Below are 12,744 nucleotides of genomic sequence, written 5' to 3' on the forward strand. Positions count from 1 at the left end.
CGTAACGTAAGCATAACAGGTCATGTGACTTGTTAATAAAACTTTTCATTGGTTCATTTCACTTTTGAGTTCCAAATGATGTAAGGCTAGGTCATGTGACCTAAAAATAACACTTTTCATTGGTTCGGACTGGGAGGGGGCGCTTAGCTCCTGCCCCCTCCCCAAGTCTCTCTCGGCCAGCTGAGTTGCGCCTGCTCTTGCTATTACAGCATCTCACCCACCATCCGGCTAAATTTCACCCACTCTTGCGATACAGCGACTCTTCCATTCTGGACCTTGTCCCACAATCCGTTTGACCTGAAGACACGTCCTGCGGTGCCCTCGCAATGCGGCCAGGTCCCTAAATGTGTGCATGGGGACGGTATTTCTCGCTCGGCCAGCAGAGTTGCGCCCACTCTTGCGGCCTACGACATGGAGAGGCCGGGGCATTGACTAGGCGGGGCCTCCGGCCGCAACCACAGCGCCAACGATTGCTGCTGACGGAGGGGAGCCTTGCCGGTGAGAGCCACTGATCTGAAGAACGGCTGCCTGCGGTGCCTCCCTGAACCGCTTGACGGAGGCCCCCCAGGGGCGGTGTGGTGGCGCGGACTGGGAGGGGGCGCTTAGCTCCTGCCTCCTCCCCAAGTCTCTCTCGGACAGCTGAGTTGCGATTACTCTTGCGGCCTATGACATGGAGAGGCCGGGGCGTTGACTAAGCAGGAGCCTCTGGCCGCAATCACAGCGCCCACGATCGCTGCTAAAGGAGGGGAGCCTTGCCGGTGAGAGCCACTGATCTGAAGAACGGCTGCGTGCGGTGTCTCCCTGAACCGCTTGACGGAGGCCCCCCAGGGGCGGTGTGGTGGCGCGGACTGGGAGGGGGCGCTTGGCTCCTGCCCCCTCCCCAAGTCTCTCTCGGCCAGCTGAGTTGCGCCTGCTCTTGCTATTACAGCCTCTCACCCGCCATCCGGCTAAATTTCACCCACTCTTGCGATACAGCGACTCTGGACCTTGTCTCCCCAGAGGTACATCACCTTACACTCACCTATGAAAATCTTACTATTGATGCTTGACTGAGACCAAGGAGATCAGAGTGCATGTCTGTGTAAGTGGGGGCTGTTTGAGGACCTGACTGCATTGGAAAGCAATGTGATGCAGTGCCTCCCTGAACCGCTTGACGGAGGCCCCCGAGAGGCGGTGTGGTGGCGCGGACTGGGAGGGGGCGCTTGGCTCCTGCCCCCTCCCCAAGTCTTGTTGCCCTGGTGTGGCCTGAGATCGCCCCCGACTTAGGCGGTTGGCTCCCGGGGTCAGGCGGAACTTTTTGCCTTTTGGTGACTCTTCCATTCTTGACCTTGTCCCACAATCCGTTTGACCTGAAGACACGTCCTGCGGCCTGGTCCCTGAATGTGTGCAAGGGGACGGTATTGATTGGATCAAGATGGCGGCTTCACACAAAGCTGACTCAAGTGTTGCTGCTGATGCTATGCAAACAAAAACTGGTTTTCAGTTTGTACATTCTTCAGGATTTTTCCATCCAAGGCTGGTTGAGAGTTTGTAGAACGATGGCTTCAGATTTTCAACATACTACTCTTCAACATTCTTCATAAAAGTAACAATGTGAGACTCACTAGGAGAACAGCCGTTTATCTTTCCTTTCAAAATGCTGCCAACAATATTTTCTGAATGGAAGACACCATCTTGTAGCATAAAAGGCTGCATCAAGGGTGGTATTGCCCAGAATGTCTTGTTTTCTAGTGCTCGTAATGACGAAGCCAGAACTGCCGAAAAGGATTCTGGTCCTGCCGCTACTTACTGGAGACATTGAACTATACTCTGGACCTGCCTGGCCTCGACCAAAATGGCGCCAGTATGGGAGCGACTTGCAACTCCTTATGACGTTCTAGTTACTTAGCCTTGACGTTATGGGGGATGTATGCGGTCTTTGTGCACATGGTGGGCGGGGAAGGGTACTGAGTGGGAATACGGACAACACTATTGATAACGCAAAAAAAACAATTTTTTTATTTTTTTTTTGCCCCGCGGGGCCCTTTTAAAGCCTCCACATCAAACCTAGGGGGTCAGGGAGGATCTACTATGCCCCCTTATGGTCATTTCCCCCTTCGTTTTGGCCTCATCTTGTCTCTCGATCCTACCGAGAGACAAGATGGCGGCTGCTCCGGACTGTTTAGAATGTTGACAGACACCGAAGAGCCAATCAGCTTCGCTTCGCAAAAGTATGGGAGCGACTTGCAACTCCTTATGACGTTCTAGTTACTTAGCCTTGACGTTATGGGGGATGTATGCGGTCTTTGTGCACATGGCGGGCGGGGAAGGGTACTGACTGGGAATACGGACAACACTATTGATAACGCAAAAAAAACGATTTTTTTTGTTGTTTTTTTTATTTTTATTTTTTTTGCCCCGCGGGGCCCTTTTAAAGCCTCCACATCAAACCTAGGGGGTCAGGGAGGATCTACTATGCCCCCTTATGGTCATTTCCCCCTTCGTTTTGGCCTCCTCTTGTCTCTCGATCCTACCGAGAGACAAGATGGCGGCCGCTCCGGACTGTTTAGAATGTTGACAGACACCGACGAGCCAATCAGCTTCGCTTCGCAAAGTTCCGTTAGCGAAAAGTACGCGAACCGGAGCACTACCCGGGACGCTGTTACAGATATATATATTTTTTTGAACGTTAATTTCTCAAAATCCACTGGAGCACATATTGAGACCTAGCAAAGGCACATCGGGCTAACAGTCCCTACAATTTTGCCAAGTTTCGTGCAAATCCATTCAGCCGTTCGAGCTAAAAGTGAGGCCAACCGCCCTATTGAAATTAACATGGGAAAAACGCGTTTTGGGACCCCCCTTTTTTCTCGGCCCCCCCTTGACGAACCCCCCCCAAATTTTCAGGAGCTGCTCAGAAACAAAATGTGCCATTTTCCTGAAAATGTCAGCCAATTCCGTCCACAAACGCCAAAGTTATTAGACATAGAATTTTCAAAAATCCCATAGAGAAAAAATCCTAACTATATATACCTACTGGCGACCGCCAGTAGGTAATATATATTTGTAGCACAATATTTAAAACCTGATATTTTGGTAGTACAGCGCCCGTTCTTATGAGTAGCTACAATGCCACTATTGTGGGACCGTCAAAGCTTGCACTGCGCCTTGCTGATTAGTGGCTAGAATACGGCTGTTTGTACAGTGCTAATTCCTTTGCAGGCACATACTGTGCCTCATGAGATAATGCTTCTTTCTGTCCCACTGCATGATGACCCTTCAGAGCACATACTATGAATGGTGGCATAATGCCTATTACTTTGGTTTGTTCCTCAGCTGCCCGTTGTGCTCCACAGACCTTGTACTACATCTGATGCATGACTGCAAAGCCTAAGGTTTGTATCATTCACCCTGGGCATCTCATATTGCAATGTGGTAAAACTGAATAATAGATAACCCAAAACTGGGAGGCTTCTACATGCAAGCACAGATAGGTCTTTTCTGACATGTTTCTTAGAAGGAAAACCAAAGGGAACAGAGTGTAGAACACTGCAAGCACTCACCCCCAGTCAACTGATCTGGGTTTAATCCATCATCATTCTTTAGCTCACTCCGCCACCCCAGTTCAGACATGGCCGTATGAAAATCAGTCTGACCCTGCGCCTCATGGGAACAGTCCAGCCCGAACTGCCAAGCCACGTCTTCCCTGAACTGAAACAAGCATCCTGGGACCGGTTTCTGGCTAATCAGCCGTCATCAGCCAGGCTAGCTTGAATCCAGTGCCAAAGAATTTCTTAGAAAGCCATCAGTAATTTCACCTTCTCACTTGAAGCTACACAGTTTGGGCAGTCTGTGCCATACATGTATGAAGCCAAAACACTTCCTCAAAGGAGAAAGAAGGGAGGACTAGGAGCCAATAAAATTCCAGTACCTAGGCTCCGAAAGTAATAATCAGATCAACTGGGAAGGTACTATTCCTATCAAAAAAATCTATAGGGGGAGACAAGATAGTTTTTTTAATCCTTCCAGGAGAACCATCACACTAAAAAACTTTTTCGGGATCTCCTAGACAGTTTTATCTTATTTTCCTCACTTCTATATACACAATCACCCCACACTTTTAGGACGAACTCATTCTTACACCCTTCATCAGACGGCATGAACTGCAAAAGATCTCCGCTAAATAGACCCTTCGTGGGGCCTTTAGGGCATTGCAGCGCCTGGCCTACGAGGAGCAACGCCCAATGATGAAGCATAACATCCCTAGGGGTGTGTGAGGGCCACAAGAAATAGTCTGTAGGATTCCCCTTTCTAGTTTCATCCTCATTTAGTCTCTCCCTCCATTTATTTTGATGGGTACAGTACCTTCCCAGTTGATCTGACCAATACACTTCCCGCATAGGTCACAGTGCGCCCACATATTGACAGCCCAGCCATACATTGGCAACTAATGCTTAAGCACCCTATTTCTCACTTGTTTTACACTTCAAATTCAGGCAGTCGCTCAACGTTAAAATATAATATTCACACACTGACTCAGTGTCAAAACAATATTCACGCATTTGGCTCAGAGTCAAAACACAATATTCACGCATTGGTTCAGCGTCAAAACACAATATTCATGCATTTGCTCAGCGTCAAAACATCTTAAGTGCTCAGTTTTAGTCCTCACGATGGATATCAAAACACTACCCATATAGGCCACATGACAGGCACACATTGTACCATCGAGAGCACTCTGACTGCGAAGCGTGCTATCCACATACAGTTCCTCTGGAGGGGTATGAAGTGCTATATAAGTGCAAGTACAGTGCAACACTATACACCTTTTCGATGAAACGTTTGTGCACAGGTTCCCATGGTGGTGACATTAGCCTTGTAAGTCTCATTGGTGGAATTATTATTATTAGACCTATTAAGAAAGCTCTAGTTCATGCAGTCCTTAATTTGAGCCAGTAGCTGCCTGTGGACACCACCAGCCCTTATTTTAAAGGGCAGGACTTATTTAATTTGCTTTTACAGGGCAGCCAGCCACGGCCCGTGCAGGTAAGAACAGTTGGGGGGTGGGGCCGGGGTGGGGGGGGATTTGACTGACAACCACAAGAGAAAATCAAATAAGTAATTAATTTTCCCTCGTCGTCATCTGTCGAAATCGTGCCGCCCCACAGCCACCCTTGCTACGCCACTGGTGCTCGGCTATACATAATATCTGTTTATGTCTCTCGGCCCATGCAAACCCATAACATTTTAAGGCATGGCCAAAATGAGCTCTGACCAGGGCCTCCGCCTTTCAAGGGAGCCCTCATGAATTGATTAAGTACTTTTAGCTAGGTTCAAAAATCTTCAGGTGGCTGCTGATCATGCTTTTTAAAAACATCATCTTTCCCAGGAAGAAGAACATTCTCAGCATCACCTTTCTTTGCCTTTCTACTCTTTTCTACATCCTCCTTCCAACGTTTTTTATGTCAAATTCTCAATTTTTAAGCATTTCTTTTCTCATTTGATTTTCCTCTCTTTCTTCTGCTCTCTCATCTTTTTTTTGTGTTCTTATCCTCCCAGCCCCTCCTTTTTTACACCCTTGCTCAAATATAATCTCCACTCTCATCCTAAGTTCCGTTTTTCTTTTTTTCTCTCACCTCTCACGTTTCCTTCCCTTTCATCATGATCACCTCAGACTCTTTGCTTTACTCCTACCCTCTTTAATGATCTCTCTTTTACTTATCTTTCTCACTCCTTTACATTTGCTCCTCTTTCTTTTCACTCATTTGCTTGCTTCCCACCCTCCTCCCATTTATTAAGTTTGTCTCCTTGGCCTCATTTTCGCTTTCTCATCCGACCTCCTCTTTCAGTCTCTTTTCCTTTCTGTCCCTTTCTTCTTTCTCTGTTTACTTCTCTCTCTTCTTTTAATGTCATCTTAAATGCCCAATCAAATGCAGATGTTAATAGAGCTACTGTTCTTGCATGAAGAGGGGTGTAACTGGAGACCATGTATAATCTGACAGTAATGGTAAGTCTGCACAAAAGAAGCCCCACAGATGTAGGGTAGACTTAATACCGGAAAAAGGTAAGGCTGAGTCTGGTAAATAAATAACGGGTAGCAAATGGGGAGCCTGGGTGAGCTTGCGGTCCTCATTTGCTGCCATGTTTCGATAAAATCTCTCTTAGAGTTTATCCTAGGCCTCAAACCAAATAGAGATGACCTCATAATCGAAGACCCTACTGTCTTTTCCTGTGGTCTGTACCATGTCACATATGGTTTGGTAATTTCCTAGTCAGGTTAAAGGTCATGTGATGTTATTTCCTGTGATGTCATCGGTATGCTAACTAGCACACTTGAAATCTGAAACATCCTATCTCATTTGGTCATAGAATGTTGCCAAATACACCGCAAGCCCATAGTGAGCTGCCTCGTGTGCTCCATTATGTGCACATTTTGATTAAGAAGGTCCAAGGTCAAATGTTAAAAAGAAGGGCAAGACCTTTGTTTTTATGTAAGTCGTGTATGTAAGAAATTGCTGCTCATGTGCCTTTTTTTATTTTACATGAAATGGTATCGTATTATTGAATGGGAGTGAATTAGACAAAAATGGTTGGGAAATTCAAAGTTGTTGGAAACAGGGACCTTTAAAATATGTTTTGCGTTTTTCCCAGGGCCCCAAATCCTTAAAATGCCCCTGTATGTTAATGCATGGTCTGAAGGGCATGAGTTTGAATCCTGGCACATAAGGCCTTCCATTCTTCAGAGTACCATAAATTGAACATTAGTCATGCCTTCTATTTACAGAGCTTAGCAACTGCTGTGCTGAGGTGTGTTATGAAGAACTGAACAAACCATGTGATTACAGTTTGTTATTGCCATGAGCCAAGATGTGAGTGCAATGCCAGTGGTGCAAGTGGTCTATATCAATGGTGAAAGTGGCCAGAGACCCCATTACATATTGTTGAGGCACCAGCAATGATGTGGTTTGTTTTAATAAATTATGCTCTGACTGCATGGATATTATTGTGCTCAATTATGACTCTTGTTATAATTGTGGTGAGGCCTTAACATGAGTTACCAGCTATATCAAAACTATGAGTTCCACTGGAACACTGCAAGACCACTGTCCATTGGCGTTCACCCAAAGTCTTTGGGTGAGATACCTGGTGCAAAATAAGGACTAACCAAGGGGAATTGAGACTCAAATTAATTTCACCCCTATTAGCTTTCACCCAAAGAAAACAATACTGTGGTACAGATAACTCTTAACCCCTTGTGTACTCAGGACGGCCCCCGGCTGTCCTACGTCACGCTGGGCGTGTGCTCAGGATGGCCGCGGGCCGTCCGAACTACTGCGATTCCGCAGCACAGCGCAAATTCCCTGCCTGTGCGGAAGAATTCATTAGTGGGCGGAGTTCGGACAGCCCCCAGCCGTCCTGAGCACGTGCCCAGGATGGCCGGGGGCTGTCCTGAGCATGCAAGGGGTTACGCCCCAAAATTAAATTCCCACACCGCGGCAGAATTCGCGTCGCAGGGAAGGGGTTAAGGGCATAGTTACCAGAAACCTCATAACAAGGATCGAAGTATTTTTCTCGTTTCTGGATGACCCATAAACATTGCTAAGTATAACTTTACTCAGGCCTATGCTGAGACCCTTATCTAATAAAGGTAGCAAGCAAGATACACCTTTTTTACAGGTGTTTGTAAAGCTGCAAAATGTTAATATAAACACATACAAATACAATCATTCCTTAGGGCCTGATTTAGAATTTGGCAGGCGGATCACTGTCCGTCAACATGGCAGAGGTAATTAACTCTGTCATTCTGGGCAGACTACCGCCCACCATATTAAGAGACCAGCACTGTGGAAATCTCCACGCCTACGCTAAGATGGCTCCTCTGGAAGCACTGACAGGGTCTGATTCAGAGCTTTGCGGTCAGCACGCCCACTGTCAGCATTGCAAATGTCATTATGTCCACCATCCTAGCCAGACTACTGCCCACCATGGAGGCACTTTGAGCAGCCACCATTTCTCGTGCGGTGGCACAACAAACATTTTTGCTTTTCAAAACAAATCTGAAAGCATAAATTTGTTTTTGTAAAACAAACTACTAATGACCCTGACACCTGGGAGTTTTCTCCCAGGATGTGGGTGTCACTTTTATTTTTTCCTGCCTTTCATTGGCAGTCCCAAATAGAAAAAAAATACATCAGACCTTCCACTCTAAATAGAGCAAACTGTCTGATGTACTTACAATGATGGCCCCAACTCCATCAGGCTCTCCACACCACTGGAGTCAAGCTATCCAGGCTGAATGAAGGCTGATAGCCAGAAACCGGTCCTTGGATGCTTTATTCCGGTCTGGGAAAGACATGGCTTGGTAGTTCGGACTGGACTGTTCCCATGAGGCACAGGGTCAGAGCTGATTTGCATATAGCCAGTGTCTAGCCCAGGGTGGTGTGGAGTGCAAAAAAACGATGGATGTAGGCCCAGATCCTTGTACTGGGGTAAATGTATGACATTGTTCTACATTCTGTCCATCAACTGTGTTTTTCCCCAACTCCATCAGGTCATCGGTGTAGGGATTCCACCGATGGAGCCATTGGGGGCACCGTGGTCAGAGACATGACAGTGCGCCCGACTCTAAGTTGAGTGGACAGATCATCCGTATGCAGAGAAGTATTTCCACCATGTTTGTTGTCGGGTGTCCTGTCTGCCAAACTCGAAATCAGGCCGTTAGGCTAAGATAGAGCGAAAACACATACCAAAGCGAGCCACCATTTTGCTGTGTAGGATGATCCTATTGTATGATACTGAGCCTCCTTAAGGACCTCCAAACATACCAGTTGTACCTTTAATGACCTTTGGCTCTCTAAGTCTATTATCCCCGTAATTATTGTCAGCAAGCCCGAGATACCAAATATTCCCAATGTGAGGTCAAGTATGAAACTCGTCTGTTTGGCCAATGTTGGTGCAATAAGTATTGGTATTGTTGAATATCTATCTTAATGGCTACCTAAGGATTCAGGGGGATAGATAGAAGAATGTGTGCAAATATCCTGTACCAATTCTTAAATATTGTGTGAGTGTGTATGTCTGTCCATCTTTCCATACATATGGGTGCTTATATGTGTGATCTAGTGGTTGTGTCTGCTTTGCTTGTTACGGAATAGCTGCTGGTGAGTATGTCTTGTGAATAGACTGCAGACCTTCCCGAAGAACGTCTGCCATATAGTCATCTAGCCCGGCATTCCCTTTGCATGTGGCTGTTTCTTTGTCTGATTATTTACATGCTCATATCCATGTGTGATGGCTGCTAAGAAGTTTAGCTAATCCTCATTCATAACAATCTATCGAGAAAAAAATGGGAGATCGTTAGCTGTAAATACCAGGAGGCCACAGCAGCTTGCACCACCCATCGTCCCATCATCACTGCCAATGACGCTACCAAAACAACTACTGACCAACTCTCTCGCCTTCAAGTGCGACAGTTCAGATTATTCCAGGTCCCCAAAGCTAAAGAAGTGGCTGGGGAGGCAGGTATTAGTTTTTTCTAATGTATATTATATTCATAAAGAACTGTTGTTCTGCTCATCTGTGAATTAGATAAGGAGCGCCACCATGTGGCAGAGTGGCATAAGTGTGGTGATGACAAGTGCTGGGGCCGAGCACCGGAAACCAATTAAGTGCAGGTGCCGAGTACCAGTAACCACCGGTTCAAATTAAGCACTGTGGTTAGGGGCTGGCATAAAATATCCACGTCAAAAATTGGAGCGCCACTGTGTACACTGGGATCCTTTGGGTATCTGTTCAAATTCATGGTACACACAGAACTCATTTTCATACTCACTTCTGCATTCCAGGGTTGATGGAGAAAGAATCCACTTCTCTGTCGAAAGAGGTGAAGAGGTCATCCAGGCCTCCCTTGTCTCCAAAGGCACCCCACTCCATGTTCACACACATGCGACCGGTCTCCCCATCCACCAGTTCTACATTCCGTAACTCCTCCATGTAGCAAGCATTAGAGCCCGTCCCTGTGAAGAGTGAATGGGTTACAGGCACCTTGATTTTTCTGAGAGTCACATCAAGCGTTTAGAAGCAGCTAAAGAAATATGGCACTGTGCATACTATATAAATAAATACCAGGACAGGGTACACCCACAACTTGCAAATGTGTAGTGACTAAGCTCCTGTTTAGTGTTGCACATATAACTACTGTTATGTTTAGTGCTTGATGAAAGGGTTTATTCACAAACTGCATTTTGTAATTCCTCAGCATTACAACAGTATTCCACATGTACTACAAAATGCTATTCACAGGCCTGTGGGCGGAGAGCTGTAGTTCAGCCTCTCCTATATTTTCTGTGCAGCGACCTCTGCCATAGTGGTGGAGATCTCTTCACACATAGGTATATGTTTCAGTAGTAAATGTGGGAGCGACAAGGGAAAGTGGCTGGAAAATGGGAATTATTTATAACTAGATAAAAGGGGTTTGCAGACATTTTAGAAGGAGTTTAGGGATGGATGTGCTAATGCAAACACACCCCCTGAAAAGAGTAAGACCATTGCTCTTCACAAACTGCACTTCTAAAGTAATACAAGTCCTAAAGATGTCAAAACAGATGTAAATGTACTCCAGCCTAGCCTTGGAGTATGTCAAGTATCATACATGGCCACTCACAATAAAATAACTCCCCATAAGAACTAATGTTATAAATGAAATGATAATACAATTATTTTCTTAATATTAAAGGTTATGTTATACATCATTTAAAAAAGACACTTTTATTAAAGAATTAAAAATAATGCAAATTAATTACACATATAATTTTTAACATAATTTACAACACATCAAATGAAAAATAAAAGTGATAGTGATGGTGTTTTTGGTAACTACACAAAATATCGATTCCAAAATATCGAATGGACAAAATAACAAATTCAAAATGTAGAATGGACACAATATCAAATGGACAGAATATAGTGGTGAAAAATATTGAATTGAAGGTAAGTAATTAAATATCGATTTTTAAAACATAGAAAGTCAAAATATCGAATTTTTAATTCTATCGAATTTTTTTAAGTGTTTTGTATGTGTGAAAAGTGTGTATTATTTTTGTAATTTATTTTAAGTAATGAATGTTATGTTATTTAGTTTTTGCGTAATTTAATTCTGTTGCAAGTAATTTCATTTTAATTAATTAAATAATTTTATGTCACTATTGGTATTTATTTTGAATTAATTGGTAATTAATTTTTTTTAATTGATTAATTGATAATTATGCTAACTTTATTAATTTATTTTCTGTAGCGGGTTGTGGGTTTATAGGGGAATAGGGTGGGAAGTAGTTTAATTAAATATTTGTATGTATTTATTGGTATTCATTGGTAATAAATGTTTAATTGGTAATTCATTTTTATTAATTGAATTATTGATAATTATGTTAATTTTATAAATGTATTTTGTGTAGCGGGTTGTGAGTTTATAGGGGAATAGGGTTGGAAGTAATTTATTTGCAATTAATTACATATTAAAAATATTTATTGTGTATTGATAATTAATTTACTGTTAATTAATTATTAATTGGTATTAATTGTAATTATTAATTCGTTTTTGTTATTGAAAATTAATTAGTTGTAAATTAATTATGAATAGGTAAATTTAATAACTAAAATGTATTTGTATTTTTAATTGATCAATTATTATATAATATTAAATGGGTAATTATTTTTTTATTGGTATTGATATTAAATTTATTTTTATTAATATATTAAATCATTACTTTCTCTACTGTTACATAGTAATTTCTATCCCTACGCTATCCAACGCTTTCCCTACTCTTGCACTCTCTGGAGTGGGAATAGTCATTTTTACCCCTAAGCTATCCAACGCTTTCCTTACTGTTGTACTCTCTGGAGTGGGACTAGTAATTTTTACCCCTACGATATCCAACGCTTTCCCTACTGTTGCATTCACTGGAGTGAGAACAGTAAATTTTACATTCCCGCTATCCTACGGTAAAAATATTGTATATTTTTTATTAATATTATGTTAATATATATATATATATATACGGCTTCTTCTATACCGGAACTGGGTTGCTTATTCCATATATATATATATATTTCATATATGAAAAACCGAACCATGAACTGTTAAAGGAATGGTCTGAATTTATGAGCGATGTTATGCAAGGAATGCTGAAGCTGCTGGTGAAACACGCATGGAGTGATCGTAATAAACTACAGGAGGAAATAAAGGCAATAGAAGCTAAGATTAGCGAAGAAAAAGACACAAAGAAATGTGAGGAGTTACGGGAACAAATGAAGAAAAGGTTGATAGATTATGAGAACACCATTAAATTGAGGAAGCAATCCAAATACATCCGAGATGAAAAGGATTATGCAAATGGGAAGATATTAACATTTGCACGCAAATACGATGCCCCCAGAAGAAAGATACAACAGGACAAACTGAAGAATCGAACCCCTGCAAGCACTGAAGAATCTGAAATTTCAGAGGACGAATCAATCAGAGCAAGAAGCACCGCGGAATCGAGAGGTGCAGAAGGGGCGGAGAACAGAGACGATCTCACCGAAGACGATCCTTTTTTCGAGGAGTACGAGGTCATCAGAGGACTCAGAGAGCGACCCGCAGCAACAACACACCCTCCAAAAACTCCAAAAGGAAAACGAGGAGGGGGAAGCGGGGGCGCCCAAGGAAGATCCACACCAGTGGTAACAAGGAGTGCCCGAGGGAAGACCTGGAAAGGACCACAATGA

At 43.5% G+C, this 12,744-nt stretch overlaps 1 protein-coding gene across 1 annotated transcript in view; it reads right to left on the bottom strand.

Moving 5' to 3' along the window:
* HK3 (hexokinase 3) overlaps positions 1–12,744 on the bottom strand; it is a 330,397-nt gene that overhangs the window by 32,459 nt on the left and 285,194 nt on the right. The window contains exon 16 of the mRNA XM_086931767.1: positions 9,812–9,995. Coding sequence (XP_086787893.1) covers positions 9,812–9,995 — 184 coding nt within the window. The remainder of the gene's footprint in view (positions 1–9,811; positions 9,996–12,744) is intronic.

Source organism: Lissotriton vulgaris, chromosome 7, assembly GCF_964263255.1.
Source record: "Lissotriton vulgaris chromosome 7, aLisVul1.2, whole genome shotgun sequence".
In the NCBI taxonomy this organism is placed as follows: Eukaryota; Metazoa; Chordata; class Amphibia; order Caudata; family Salamandridae; genus Lissotriton; species Lissotriton vulgaris.